The 16849-nt window shown below is 33.4% G+C and overlaps 1 protein-coding gene and 1 long non-coding RNA gene across 2 annotated transcripts in view; both read left to right on the forward strand.

The window, feature by feature from the left end:
- LOC127705828 (uncharacterized) overlaps positions 1-6729 on the forward strand; it is a 170996-nt gene extending 164267 nt beyond the window's left edge. Inside the window, exon 5 of the mRNA XM_052210186.1 lies at positions 6501-6729. Within this exon, the coding sequence (XP_052066146.1) occupies positions 6501-6574 (74 nt within the window). The 3' untranslated portion in view covers positions 6575-6729. The remainder of the gene's footprint in view (positions 1-6500) is intronic.
- Positions 6730-13117: 6388 nt separating this feature from the next.
- Positions 13118-14554, forward strand: LOC127705837 (uncharacterized). The gene is made up of 3 exons (XR_007984062.1): positions 13118-13153; positions 13497-13627; positions 14534-14554. It is a non-coding gene; the product is annotated as an uncharacterized LOC127705837 (long non-coding RNA).
- The last annotated feature ends 2295 nt before the right edge of the window (positions 14555-16849 follow it).

Here is a 16849-nt window from a genome sequence, read left to right on the forward strand (position 1 = left end):
TTTCATAGCAATATGTTTTATATATCAATTGCATACAAATGTTTCATCTTCTCTTTTACTGAGTATATTAACAGTTTTTTTTTCAAACATCTGGTATTATGTATATATTGTTTTATTATATGCAAATAGTATTTTCTGTATTGCCTTTTGATATTTTTGTAATGTTACTAAACATAAAAAACTTCTTTTGTAAAAAGAACACTAATTCCATTGGTCAGAAACCAATTTTCAATATGTTCTAATAATATCTGTATATGTTCACAATCCCAAAATAAATGTTCTAATGTTTGAAGTGTTTGTAGCTAAGATTCGATGATTGAAACTATACTGCAGCAACTGTAGCTTGGTATTTGTTGTGCAGATGCCAAAGTTAATAATACTTGCTGTACACGAATGTAAAATCCTAACCCTAACCCGGAACAGCGGACATAAATCGGCTGAACAATGTGTTAATGGAAAGCTGGAACACTGATCCGATATATTTGTTTGACGTGATAGCCGGTTATAGGGTATGTAAAGGGAGATATCTATGTGTTTCGTAAATCTACAGGAATTTGCAAGTTTCTCTATAAAAAGGACGGTATAAACTATATATGAAAGAAAATTCAAATCATTTTACCGCCAATATCTTCCTGATTGCAAGTCTTTTTTTTTTAATTTTTTTTTATTAGATTGCATTGAATGATTTATAACTCACTTTCTTTTATTTAAATTTAAGGAAAAACCAGAGAAAAACCAGACATCATCCCGTTCATGTTACACATTTTAAATATTGATTTATAGGCAGGTCAGCAAGACGATAAAAAAGACCACAAACCGATATCTGTCATCAATATCTATTTACTGTTATCAAAATAACGAAATGTTAGGGAAGCCTTTTTCGTACAAAGGTTACTTGCGAAATAACGAAAAAAACACGTATAAAAGGAGTTGGACAGATTACAACTCCCACAAAGCTGCAGTATACCGATATCATCAGTCTATTAAGTTATTTATCTCAAACAGGTAATTCGTTTAACGATATATTTGAAACTAAATCATCCTAGTTATCAATCATGATTTTTGTCCAAAGATTGTTTTTTTCTTAATTCATTTTTTTACACGATGAAATTAATGAACGCAATTATTCTAGTTTTCGTTTGAATCAACTTGTATTGAAAAAATACAAATAAAAAAAAAAATAAAACGTGTTCTGTTTTTGAATTGGATGACTTTTTTTTCAAAATTATGATTTTTACAACCAGAAGCGATTAACATGTTCGCTGTTCTTTGCTTTACTTCTCATCTGGTTTTAACTTTTTTTTCTTTAAAATTAATTTGCATTTGTTTACTTTTTATTCAAATTCGAAGTATGGTAATTGTTGATTGAATCAATTTTGATAAAATTTTTTCAATACTTGTTTTGTTTAGTTTTAAATGATTATTATTATTTAAATCTTGAATTAATTTGTAAAGTACTATTTGTGAAGTGCGTTTTATTTTATAGACGAGAAAACATAAAAATGGACAAAATGTCTGCCGTAACTGTGATTGCCTGTCTTGTATCTATTAGTATAGTCATGCAAGGTAAGACATTTTTCTTATACTTTTTATTTTATAGAAACACATTTTAAGTGTGCATAACCCTTTTTATGCTACTTTTTTTCTTTTACTATTTTCCTTATGTTGTTTCACGTTATTGAAGATCCATTTCATAGCCAAAAGTAAAATAACAAAAATACAGAACTTCAAGCAAATTTCAAAACGGAAAGTCAGATGGCAAAGTCAAAAGCTCAAACAAATCAAACGAATGGCAACCAACTGTCCTTTTTCTGACTTAGTACACACATTTCCTTCTGTAAAAAATGGGGGAGTCAACCAATAGTCAGTTCCCATTTCTTCGCTTTTTGAAATTACTGAATACTAATCACCGGCATTTTACAAGTTGAACACGTTAAGCGTCAATATAGGCACAGAAGCTGATAACCCTTCCAGAGCACGCAAATCGCCAATATAGGCGCAGAAGCTGATAACCCGTCCAGATCACGCAAGTCGCAAATATAGGAGCAGAAGTTGATAACGTTTCCAGAGCACGTAATGTGTCAATATAGGTGCAGAAGCTGATAACCCTCCCAAAGCACGTTAGGCGTAAATATAGGCACATAAGCTGATAACACTTCCAAAGCATCTAATGGGTCAATATAGGCACAGAAGCTGATAACACTTCCAAAGCATCTAATGGGTCAATATAGGCACATAGGCTGATAACACTTCCAGAGCATCTAATGGGTCAATATAGGCACATAAGCTGATAACACTTCAAAAGCATCTAATGGGTCAATATAGGCACATAAGCTGATAACACTTCCAGAGCATCTAATGGGTAAATATAGGCACATAAGCTGATAACACTTCCAGAGCATCTAATAGGTCAATATAGGCACATAAGCTGATAACACTTCCAGAGCATCTAATGGGTCAATATAGGCACATAAGCTGATAACACTTCAAAGGCATCTGATGGGTCAATATAGGCACATAAACTGATAACACTTCCAGATCATCTAATGGTTCAAGATAGGCAAATAGGCTGATAACACTTAAAAATCATCTAATGGGTCAATATAGGCACATAAGCTGATAACACTTCCAAAGCATCTAATGCGTCAATATAGGCACATAGGCTGATAACACTTCCAGAGCATCTAATGGGTCAATATAGGCACATAGGCTGATAACACTTCCAGAGCATCTAATGGGTCAATATAGGCACATAGGCTGATAACATTCCAGAGCATCTAATGGGTCAATATAGGCACATAAGCTGGTAACACTTCCAGAGCATCTAATGGGTCAATATAGGAACATAGGTTGATAACACTTCCAGAGCATCTAATAGGTCAATATAGGCACATAAGCTGATAACACTTCAAAAGCATCTAATGCGTCAATATAGGCACTTAGGCTGATAACACTTCCAGAGCATCTAATGGGTCAATATAGGCACATAAGCTGATAGCACTTCAAAAGCATCTAATGCGTCAATATAGGCACATAGGCTGATAACACTTCCAGAGCATCTAATGGGTCAATATAGGCACATAAGCTGATAACACTTCAAAAGCATCTAATGGGTCAATTTAGGCACATAAGCTGATAACACTTCAAAAGCATCTAATGGGTCAATATAGGCACATAGGCTGATAACACTTCCAGAGCATCTAATGGATCAATATAGGCACATAAGCTGATAACACTTCCGGATCATCTAATAGGTCAATATAGGCACATAAGCTGATAACACTTCCAGAGCATCTAATGGGTCAATATAGGCACATAAGCTGATAACACTTCCAGAGCATCTAATGGGTCAATATAGGCACATTAGCTGATAACACTTCCAGAGCATCTAATGGGTCAATATAGGCACATAGGCTGATAACACTTCAAAAGCATCTAATGGGTCAATATAGGCACATAAGCTGATAACACTTCCAGAGTATTTAATTTAATGCGTCCATATAGGCGCTGATTACCATTCGAGAGCACGGGAGTTCATGTCCTATTTTTATATACGGGACTTATATTTGTTAATTTCTCTGTTATTTAGTCTCTTGTGAAGAGTTGTCTCATTGACAATCATACCACATCTTCTTTTTTATATTGAGTTGTTTATGCTGTAGATTAATGTGTTGTCTTCTAATATATTTAATATGTTTTACCTTTTTTAATTCTTTCGGTAGCAACTCGAAAAGAGTTATTTTTATTTCATACGTTAGCATTTAACGGTGTCTTAGGGATAGGAACTTTGTAGGTACCAATGTTTTGTTTCATAGTTGCTAATGTCTAACAGTTGACCCCATAATTACTTTCTTACGTTTTGTATGAGCATTGGCTTAAACAAATTTGTTGTCACAAATGCTATTTTTTTAAACAAATAATGTTTGTAGTATTTTTCAGATGTGATTTTTATTTCCGATTTACCTTCCTGTAATCAGCATTTTCAGGGAGAATAAATGATAGCTTTGAAAATTATCTTACTCAAATTCAAATCAAATTCAGATTCGGATCTATTGTTGAGAAAATTTTCTAAAATACAAGGTTCAAAATAAGTCAGTTAAATTAAGCTGAAGGACTGAACAAGTAACAAATCAGAAATGCTATATAACGGTTAACAACGCAAATATTCTTAATTAAAACCAATATCACAAATTTGACAACGATTGAATTTTTAAATTATTAGATAATGAAAACAAATAAATACTTATATTCGGTAACTTGATGATCATTTCAAGTGATCAAATTACTTTATTATGACCGATAAATGATCAATTTACTTCACTATGACCGATAAGTGATCAATTTACTTCACTATGACCGATGAATTATTTTTACGTTGGATAAGTGTTTCTCTTCGTGTGTTTTCCTAAATGAAGGTGTTGTCTAAAAGAAGACCTCTCATTGGTCGATCAGTTATCTATCTTAACAATAGGGACATGATAAATCGCGTCAATATTGTGGGACCATAAATTCATTTATTCTCAGCATAAACACTTTTATTTAAAAATATGTACTTATTATTCATTATTTAGGAGCTGACGCCCAGATTTGTGCTACCCCAAAAATAACCGCATGCTCCACAACCTACACCGGCGCGGTAGCAGGGGCCGGAAGAGATGAGAAGAAAATATGCAGGTCAGACCATTTTCATGTACTATTTTTTGTGTTGTGTTTAATTAATTTTTAACTTATTTTATATAGATGTGAAATAATTTAAATGCCCTTTTAAATCATATTATCAAGTATTGCCTGGCGCCAATAAATGCATTCCTCTATATAGCATCCAACCAAATGAGAGTAAGGGATAATATATGTTTTCCGATACATAGCCTGATCCCAAAATAAAAATAAATGATTAAAGATGTATTCCTCTTTTCCTCTAATGAAAAAGGAATAAATGATAACATGATATTAATGGGGAATAATAATAACCGCAATGCTATATCAAGATTACTTATAAATTATTGAAACGTATATAGGTGTAACACCACTAATTCGGCCCGGCCAGAAAGCACATACCAGAAAGTAGTACATATTTAACACAAAATAGTTCCTACGCATGAGTGTAACTTTCAAAATATGTAGAATATTTAGGTATTGTTGGTATCAAATGAAAGCTGAATGACTGGTGATCATTGTAGAACACTTTTTGACTTATAATTTTGAATATTAAAAAAACTGCACCAAATTTTATAAAGAGGGTACTTTTTGCCTGTATGTCAGATCTGAAGTACCTGTTTTGGTACATCCGAAGTTCCGGGAACCAGTTCTTTCTTATATGCCATTAAAGGTATGTTGATTTTTTCCAGTACAAGACACCAAAAAGTGTTGCTTTGACATGCAATGATTGTCACTTTATTTGAACTTGAAACAAAAGAGCTGTGTCTGCTTGAAATTGAGGAATTTAACATAGAAAGCTATGGGGCCATGAATTATTGGTGTACTTCCTATACGTATATATTTGCGGCTGTCATACAAGTGAGAGGTTTAGCTAGCTATAAAACCAGGTTTAATCCACCATTTTCTACATAAGAAAATGCCTGTACCAAGTCAGGAATATGACAGTTGTTATCCATTCGTTTGAGCTTTTGATTTTGCCATTTGATTAGGGACTTTCCGCTTTGAATTTTCCTCGGAGTTCAGTATTTTTGTTATTTTACTTTTTTGATAATACATGCAGTGCTTAAGTATTTTATTGTATGATTTTATTTGAAACTCAGTGCAGCAAATACCTATCTGGATTGTTTGAACAAAGTTGTCACTGACTGCAAATTGGACTCCGGTTCTTCCTTTATAAGCCAAACCATCGCTGCTGCCAAAAAGGCCCTTTCCCAGTATGGATGTGGAAGTGGTATGTATGCCAAAACTTTACTATCTTTTATATTACTGGCTTCCAATGATCATGCAGTCTACAATCGATTTCATACATTGTTATGTTTAAGGAGATGTGATATGATTGCCAACGAGACAACAATTCATTAGAGTCCAAAGATATGTTAGAGCAATCTTAGTTTTTTTCCTCTTGCAAACTATCGAAACCTAAGACCTAGCTATCATTTACACAAGGGTTCATATCATTCCAAACCTAAAAATCAGATTGAAAAAAGTAATCCAACTTTTTATGATACCTTGCAATACTACTAACATAGTCTTGGCTTTTCATACACTGCCAATACCCGATGTATCATACTTCCAATATCAAGTGCTCCTGTATTGCGATATGATTTTGAATTTAATTATCAGTTCATAATTTATTTCTTTGATCAACATGATACGAAACATTAAAGGATCGTATTTGTTCCATTTGAACACTTTTTTTAGAGCATTATGTTCTTCTTCCGCCTTTTTACAGTACTATTTGTCATTCAACAAGCTACCAACATTTTTTTTTAAAATAAGATGTCGGATGTTTCAAGATTTATATAACTTTGTATCTAGAACACAAACATTTTTCTTTACAGGAAATGGTGCCGGAAGCCTCGTTTTCAACTTGGTTGCAATGGCTTCAGGACTTACATTTTATAAGCTGTTTTAGATGAAATACTTTAATTTATTTGTAACAACAAATCTCCATGTAAAAATATTTATAAAAAAAAGTTCAAACAAATATACGAACAAAATCCTATTTGGACTTTTGCAGATATTGTGTATTGTCAACACTTACTTCTGCAATAAATGGATTGTACAGTTTTTGATATATTTTTCTGCTTTATTTAATTGATTCGTAGCTTTCAATTTTTCTCCCTGACACTATCTATGTACGTTGTGGCAGCTAATTTTATCGACAAATTATATGCATTCATATGGGCAACAATTTCGCCCATTTAATAGAAGACTTGTTCATGTATTGTTATGAATCACAGTCTAATTTGCGTTTAATTGATATATTTGATAACACTTACCGATACCTTAATGATATGTTTGCTTCAGATAATCCAGATTTTTTTTACTGTGGCAGTTAACCCAAGGGAGCTTGCTTTACATTTGATTACAGGCAGCAGTAATTGCCCTTTTCTATATTTGGATGTTTTAGCTTTTGGAAACTATATATAAGAATATACGACCTATTATGGGCGGTGATGTTCCTTTGGCCCCTTCCTACGGTGTGTATATTTCACAACTTGTTCGCTATTCTCGTGTCTGTAAAGGAGGGACGAAAGAAACTAGAGGGACAGTCAAACTCATTGACCGAAAACAAACTGACAACGCCATGGCCAAAAATAAAAAGACAAACAGACAAATAATAGTATAGATGACACAACATAGAAAACTAAAGACTAAGCAACACGAACCCCACCAAAAACGAGGGGTGATCTCAGGTGCTCCAGAAGGGTTAGCAGAACCTGCTCCACATGTGGCACCCGTCGTGTTGCTTATGTTATTACAAATCCGGTAAATAGTCTAATTCGGTAAGTCACATTCGTGGAAAGGGAAGGGTATTGTAGTTACGACATAAGGAACATATCCGATATCATCTGTGAAACGGTTATTGCATAACGGTCAACCAACTCGTAATGGCGTCCGTAAAATTTACGAAGGGATGATTTCAACTTCACCATTTGGAACTCTTGGTTTAATAGCTTCCTTGTGAGCAGCAATCCTCTATCAAGGAAATCATGATAGGAAACACAAGCCCGGGAATATCGTATCAATTAGGAGATATATACTCCGTATGCAGGCGCTGCTGGAATGTTGCTACATAGAAATGGAAAGTTCACAATTGGGAAGCTGAACTCATCTCTTTTGTCGTAAAGTTTTGTTTTCAACCGACCCTCATTGTCAATTTCTAGATGTAAGTCAAGATATGAGGCAGACTTAACTGTATCTGTAGTATCCTTTATCTCTAGTTCGATAAATTCGTTCAACATAGTCACCAAATTTTGTATTATTTAGTGAGAGAACATCATCTATATAGCGGAACGTAGAGTTAAAGGATATTGCTTACTTCTTATCTCTCTTCCTAAGACGTTCCTGTATGAAGTCAGCCTCATAATAATAAAGAAACAAGTCGGCAAGAAAAGGGGCACAATTGGTTCCCATTGGAATTCCGACAGTCTGTTGAAAAACACGTCCTCCAATCGTAACAAATATGTTGTCAATCAAGAAATCAAGCATCTTGATAATGTCAGTTTCAGAGAATTTTTTGTTTCAATCAGAGTGATTCTTTACAAAGTAGGATGTATCCCTCCCCAAGACAAGATACTTGTATCTACGTTCGCCATTCTTTTTAATGAAACAAAGTAATACCAACTCTTTCAATTTGTCTTTTAGTTTGGAATGGGGAATACTTGTGTAAAGTGTAGAAAAGTCAAATGTGTTAATACAATTGCAAGATGAGAGAGTCTTAGATTATATGTACTCTAAAAGATCTTTGGAATTTTTTAGTATCCACATCTGATTCACGCCACCTCTAGAATAGGCAGTTTCACAATAACTTCGGAGCCCGGCTTTGATTGCTGATAAAATAGATGTTAATAATTTAGAAAGAGGTTTCGTGGAGCACTTGGAAGACCCAGCAATATACCGTTGTTTGTAAGGACACTTACGTAGTTTAGGTATCCAATACAGTGATGGAAGATCCAGTTCTTCATCTTTGGTTGAAATTCAAAAGGAACATAGAACAGACCTATGATTTTCTAGGATTTTCTCTTTGGTAAGTGTCGTGAGGGTATATGTTGAGTTTCCAAGTGAACTGTCAATACCTAATTCATTTATCAAGCAGTTTATGTAATGATATTTACACACAAAAACGATGTTGTTTGGGGCTTTTTCTGCGGGGACAACAACATATTTGTCATGGAGGTAGGACAAGTGTTTTGCAACATTTGGGTCTTTAAAAATTGATGTAGCGTGGGTATTGATATGCCCATTTAGTTTCTTAATTCGGATTTGTATCAACGACCTCACAGCCTTAATCCATTCGGAAAGAGTATCTACGTCGTTTTTGATGTCAATGAACGAATTATTGAGTCAGTGATTTCGTTACCAAATTAATTAATTAAACTGCTACTAAATTCCTTCATAAATACAAAGACTTCTCAGAAAGTTAGGCTGTACCTGTAGAAAAGAGGCGAAAGATACCAAAGGGAAATAACAGTACATAAAGCTATAAAAGACCATGTAGGTTACAATGAAACAAGGCAATAGAGTAACAGTACATAAAGCTATAAAAGACCATGTAGGTTACAATGAAACAAGGCAATAGAGTAACAGTACATAAAGCTATAAAAGACCATGTAGGTTACAATGAAACAAGGCAATAGAGTAACAGTACATAAAGCTATAAAAGACCATGTAGGTTACACTGACACAAGGCAATAGAGTAACAGTACATACAGCTATAAAAGACCATGTAGGTTACAATGACACAAGGCAATAGAGTAACAGTACATACAGCTATAAAAGACCATGTAGGTTACAATGACACAAGGCAATAGAGTAACAGTACATACAGCTATAAAAGACCATGTAGGTTACAATGACACAAGGCAATAGAGTAACAGTACATAAAGCTATAAAAGACCATGTAGGTTACAATGAAACAAGGCAATAGAGTAACAGTACATAAAGCTATAAAAGACCATGTAGGTTACAATGAAACAAGGCAATAGAGTAACAGTACATAAAGCTATAAAAGACCATGTAGGTTACAATGAAACAAGGCAATAGAGTAACAGTACATAAAGCTATAAAAGACCATGTAGGTTACAATGAAACAAGGCAATAGAGTAACAGTACATAAAGCTATAAAAGACCATGTAGGTTACAATGAAACAAGGCAATAGAGTAACAGTACATAAAGCTATAAAAGACCCCACAATGACAAATGGAAATCATAATGACATGTATGTATGCAGCGATAATACTTTAATGTCTATTGTTGGTTGTATTCAACTGGTTTTTTTTTTGTGCTCCGCTGGTGCTAGAATGCCCGCCTACAGTGCGAGAGGTCGTGGGTTCAATCCCAAGCCAGGACAAACCAAAAAAATCAAACCGAAGGCTTGAAAATCTACATCAAGATAATACAAGTAGGTAAATTTTACTAATTTTCCCCATGAATATTTATCACAATTGTCAAAACAAACCCAAGTAGATAAAAATTGATATACCAAAACAAAAACAAAACTAACAAAGAAAGCAATAAGAATATTTGTCGCTATTTGTATCTAGTGTAAAAATGAAAACTACCAGAGAAAAAAAAAACACATGTCGGAAACGGAAATAAAATACAGTCGCTAAAAGACAAGCAACGCAAGATAAAAAATATTGCTTGAAATACCGAAGTGATAAATGAAGTTTAAATCGAATCAAAATAAACCACTGCACATACATATATGATGTTTGGTATATTTTTCTCTCATCATATGCAATACATATTAGTATATTAACAACGGCCGTGTTATTAATAACACACTCATAACTACTTTCAGAATACCAACATAAAGTACAAAAATGTACGTCGTGGCTAACAAAATGTTAGTGAATGCTTGTTCGGACAGAAAATGCTTGCGAAATAATTAACTAAATGTGTATATAAAGATTAAGAAGGATTAAAACTACCACAAAACTTCAGTGGTACAGACATCTAACAGCCTTTTACTACTTTACCAGGTAATACGTTTGATAGTTAAAACTATGATCCTATTGATAAATCCCCCTTCATGCTAATTTTCTTTTTAAGCAACCACTTTCCTTCCATTTTCAAATTGGACGATATTTTCAAAATTTCAGATATTTACAACAAGAAACAATTAACAATTTTTTGTGGTAATTTTTTTTTTTCTAATTTGTACTTGTCTTTTCCTTTCAAAGAATTGTGTTTCTATCTTTATTCAGACTTCCAGTCCTGTAATTTTTCCGAACTCTGGATTAGGTTGTATAATCTTATTCAGACTTCCGGTCCTGTATTTTTTCCAAACTCTGGATTAGGTTGTATAATCTTATTCAGACTTCCGGTCCTGTAATTTGTCCGAGCTCTGGATTAGGTTGTATAATCAATTTTATTATAACTTCATTTCTTTTTCAATTCAAATTAAAATTATTATTTTGTAAATGTGTGTTTTGTTTTACAGACTGAAAAACATAGAAATGGACAAACTCTCTTCTGTAACATTGATTGCCTGTTTTGTATCTATCAGTACAGTCATGCAAGGTAAGATATTTTTTTTTCTTTTTATTTCTAATTTTTGAAATATCATTCGAACTTTACGGAGGACTTTACTACTGCTTTTTTTTCTTTTTCATTTTCCAAAAACTGGTTCACGTTATTCAAAATCTATGTCATTACCAATAACCAGTTTTTAAAATCATCACCGGCTTTTTACTTGGTCGGACCTTGACCTGGTATAGGAACTATACTAATATTATAATAGTATTTACATATTAGTTCTATTGTTAAGATTTGTTTTTTTAATCTTATTATTTTCGTTTTTTACATCACTGGGTCGATACCTCTGCTCGTGAAGTATCAGCCCCCGAGGGTATCATCAGCTCAGTACTCAGTATTTTGGTACTGAAAAATCATAACAAACATTTCTACAACTGTCCGTTTATACATTTTTAAATTATGAAGGAACTTAGGTTTCAACTCCCTCAGACAAAGTTGGCCTAATATAGATTTGGCTATTTGTTATTACATTTGGCAATATGTCCTTTTCATTCATATAGCTCTTCAACTATTTCTGTTCTTATACATTCTTGGATTTCAAATATTCGGCTTTGAGCGATCTTGATGAAGGTAAATCCAGAAAAAGCGATTCGGACGCATGAAATATACAACGTGTTATTTTTCCTTTCTTGATACCATTTTCGAAGTAACTGCTTCCACTAACTTTTTTTAAATACAGCTTTTTCATTTCCTATTGTTAATTATCCATTTTTAGATGGTGACGTTCCCTTGTCGCCATCTTATGGTGTTTATATATCTCAACTTGTTCGATTCGCTAGTGTATGTAACAACGTATTTGATTTCAACGACAGAAATCTCTGTATTACTGAAAAATTATTACACCAGGGTTTTCGATATCACAAACTAGTCAAAACATTTACTAAATTTTATCATCGGTACAAGGACATCATTCGTAAATATAAATCAACATATGCAGACATCTTATACGTTCAGGTATTTCACATCCAATATTTTATGGTAATATTCTTTACAAAGCACAAAAATGTCGGCATTCACCTCAAAAGCTAACCAAACCTTTAAACAGACTTATTCGGAAAGGATATAGTAACGATACTGTTGTCAAGTCATTAAGGATTGCATATTTTGGTATTAATATTGATTCACTCATATGGTATTTGCATCGGAAATAAACACATTTATTCTAAAACCAGTTGTTGGCATGATACGGGTTATGTTCTTCTCATATATTTTATGATGGTATGATACTAAACCCCTAACGGGAGGGATTGTACTTGATTTTCATATGATGCAAACATAATCTTTCAATCAGTTTAATTGAGGTCTGGAGCTGGCATGTCAGTAACTGCTAGTAGTCCTTTGTTCAATTATGTATCATTGTCATTTTGCTTAGTTTCTTTTATTACCTTTTTTGACATCGGACTCGGACTTCTTTTAAACTGAGTTTTACTGTGCGTATTGCTATGTGTTTCTTTATTCTACATTGGCTAGAGGTATAGGGGGAGGGTTGAGATCTCACAAAACATGTTATCTTCTTATATTTATTAACCCCGCCTCAATTTTGCGCCTGTCCCAAGTCAGGAGCCTCTGGCCTTTGTTAGTCTAGTATGTTTTTTAATTTTAGTTCATTTATATGTTTTGGAGTTTAGTGTGACGTCCATTTTCACTGAACTAGTACACAATTTTAGTTAGGGACCAGCTGAGGACCACCTCCGGGTGCGGGATTTTCTCGCTGCTTTGAAGACCTATTGGTGGCCTTCGGCTGTTGTCTGCTCTTTGGTAGGGTTGTTGTCTCTTTGACATATTCCCCATTTCCATTCTCAATTTTAACTATTAATTTCTTACTAATATTTATTATTCAGGAGCTGGCGCTGACGATTGTGCTCCAAAAATAGCGTCCTGTACTACAAACTATACCAATGCGTAACCAGAAGCAGCGGTTACAGGAGACAAGAACAAAATATGCAGGTCAGACATTTATAATATTTACAAGTTTGATTTCTAATCAATTTTATATCACTGTAAAATAATTTAATTGCACTATTTTTTTTTTAAATTATTTTTTTTTTTGTATTTAAACATCGTCCTGTCGTGAAAAGACGTATTTCTCTTAATAACATGCTCCCAAATTAGAATTAAGAATTAAATGCAACATTCCAACAGTCATTCCTTTAATTGAATTTATTTAATGGCTGAAAATCTGGAAAATATTCTATAAAGTCAATGCTATATAGTAAGTTATTTATAAATTTCAAAACGTAATACATGTACATGGATATTACATATAGTGTTTTCGTATTTTATTGTACAGTGTTGTTCATACCTATCTGGATTGTTTGAATACAGTTATCACTGACTGCAACTTGGACCCTACCTCTTCTATTATAAGCCAAACAATCGCTGCTGCCAAACAGGCCCTTTCCCAGTATGGATGTGGAAGTGGTAAGTATGTCAAAATGTCTTGCTCTCAATGATTGGTCTTCAACCGAATGTATGTATTATAGAAAAAAAAGAGACGTGGTATTATTTAAAACAGTCCAAATGACGTGGATGTACTACGTTCCGGTCGGTTACTCGCTCCGCTGATTTTCACTGTCAGCGCCCGAGTTACCATCCGTCAGATATCGTAATTTTGTATTACCACCTAAAAAAAAAGGATATTGGATTTTCATTTTCATTGTAGAATTTATTTCTTGAAAAAAGAAGATACCCAGGGAGAGGATTGATATCTCACAAAACAAGTTTAACCCCGCCGCATTTTGCGCCTGTCCCAAGTCAGGAGCCTCTGGTCTTTGTTAGTCTTGTATGTATTTTTTTTTAAATTTTAGTTCATTTATATGTTTCGGAGTTTAGTGTGACGTCCATTTTAATTCCAAAGTACACATTTTGTTTAGGGGCCACCTGAAGACGGCCTCCTGGTGCGGGATTTTCTCGCTGTGTTGAAGACCAACTGGTGGCCTTCGGCTGTTTTCTGCTCTTTGGTCGGGTTGGTGTCTCTTTGACACATTCCCTATTCCCATTCTCATTTTATTACTCAGGCGAAATTGCCATTAGACGATATTTGCTATTCAATTTGAGCTATTTTTTGGCATGATGCTTTTTTTTCACTTTTTTAATTTACGAGTTTGTCTTTTAGCAACTGATCACATATTTCAAGAGTAATCAAACGTTTTAGGATCTGCTTAACCTTCCGGAGCACATGCGATAACCCCCATTGTTGGTGTGGTTCGTGTTGCTCGGTCTTTGGTTTTCCTAAATTGTGTTTTGTGTACGGTTGTTTGTCTGTTTATCTTTTTCTTTTTTAGCTTCATTTATAAATATATTAATACCACAATTATTTTTTTCCAGGAAATGGTGCCAGAAGTCTTGATAACAGCTTCGGTGTCATGGTGGTCGGACTAAAATTTTATAAGCTTTTTAAGATGACATATTTTTAATTCATATATTTGTATAAATAGACCTACACGTAAAGATAACAAGTGCGCTAAAAAACATGAATGAGATATAACGAGTCCAGAACCAATCCTATATATACCAATACATATTCTTAGTATTAGATTTTATTTCATAATCTATTTTGTTCAATTCAATATTTTATCATAAATATTTGTTGTTTTTTAAGGTGTTTCGGTTAAGGTTTAACTACCAAGGCTTTTCCTCATCAGGTATCCCAAGCCTCTAACTAATAAAATAATCAGTTTCAAAAGGAAAGTTCAAAGCATCCATACGCATAGAATTTAAATATTCTGCATACAGGGATACGACACCTGGTAACTTTGTATTGATGTATTGTACTCTAAATTCAATCAGTTTATGTTTTGATATAACTACTGTCTTTTATGTTGTGATTTATCCTATAACTTGGAGGATGTAAGTAGATCCTTCAAGTTTTTGTGTCTTTTATATGCTATGATCGGAGGTTTTGGAAACATAGTTTTTGTGCTATCATTTTGTTCAATTAGGTGCCAATGTTTTTTTATTGCTTTATTAAGTCCATTGAAGGAAGGATTAAATTTGGTAGCTAAAACTAATGGAGGCATTGCTCTTTTGTTTTTAAGCTTGTACCTTAGACAATCTTTTCTTTCCCTATGCAATGCCTTTGTTATTATGGGGTTTATATCCTTTTCCGAGTATCCCCTATGGAGAAGTTTTGTTTTGAAAGATTCAATTTCTTTTAGTGTATCATTTTTGTTATTTGATGATCTCATAAACCGCAATATTTCTGCAGTAATAAATCCATTGAACACCGATGATGGGTGAGCTGACGTTCTTTCAAGATACTGAAAGTTATCAGTAGGTTTACGGTATAGTTTTACGTCTAATATATTATGATTAAGGAATCTGTTTCCTTTAAAAATTGTGACGTCAAGGAATTGAATGCTAGTGTGTGATATTTCATGCGTAAATTTTATTAACGGGTGTATATTTTTAGCAATGTTAAATAATTCAGTAAGATTATCTTGACTAGAATTAAAAAGAATGAATCCATCATCTCTGTATATAGATAACAGTGCTAAGTTATCTTTAAAAGGAAATATATCAAGAATATTCGTTATAATTTCAAACATTCTGAAATCAGCCAGGGATGGGCTCATTGGGGCTCCCATTGGGATTCCACATGTCTGTCTGAATATCAAGTTATTAAATTCAAATTCATTATTGCATAGAATGAATTGAAGTATTCTTAAGAAGTCCTTTTTTGGTGGTAGAGGTATTTCATGTTTATTACGACATATTTTGTACCATGCTCTGTCAACTGCTTGCAGTATTTCATCGTGAGTTAAGGAATTGTACATACTAGTTATATCAAAAGTGCACATAATTATGTCATCCGGTGCCCTTATTTGTTCTATTTTGTTAATAAATGAGGTTGTGTCCTGTGTATAAGTCCATAATTGGCTAACTACTGGTTTTAGGAAGTAGTCTATAAATTGACCAATTTTTTCAAGTGGACTATTGCATAATGATACAATTGGTCTCCCAGGAATATCAATATTTTTAAGGAAATCTTTGTTAGTTTTGATTTTTTTTCTATCTTCATGGTTAATTTTGTGAATTTTAGGCAACATATAGAGTCGTCCCACTCGTATATTGGCATTATTGGCTAGGTATTTATATGTTATATCGTCGATATATTCTTTCTTGTGTAGTTGTTTGATCATTTTTTGAATAGTTTCGGATATTTTGTTCGTATTAAATTCATGAATTTGCTCATAGCATATACTGTTGTTCAGGAAGTTCAGTGTTTGTTTAATATATAGATTTTTATCCAGAACAACAGTAGATGAATTTTTGTCAGCTTTCTTAATAATTATATTATTATTTGAACGTAAGGTTTTGAGTGCCGCTCTCTCATGTTTAGAAAGATTATTTCTAACTTTGTTTATTTTTAGTCTGCATATTTCCATCTTTGTGGCAAATAGATAATTTTCTATTGTGTTGTTTGCTAAAGAGGGTTTGAATCCCGATTTGATTCTAAAAGGATGATTGGTGTCCGCATTAGATTTTTCACTAAAGTGATATTTGCATCGCATTTTTCTGCCTAGTTCGTCAAAATCTCGTAAGAGATTTTGTTTAATGTATTTTACATCAGGACTGGGAATAAATTTTAATCCCTTTGCAAGAACTAATATTTCATAGTTTGTGAGATTTTCACGTGAAAAC

Source organism: Mytilus californianus, unplaced genomic scaffold (genome assembly GCF_021869535.1).
Source record: "Mytilus californianus isolate M0D057914Y unplaced genomic scaffold, xbMytCali1.0.p SCAF_6, whole genome shotgun sequence".
NCBI classification, from domain to species: Eukaryota; Metazoa; Mollusca; class Bivalvia; order Mytilida; family Mytilidae; genus Mytilus; species Mytilus californianus.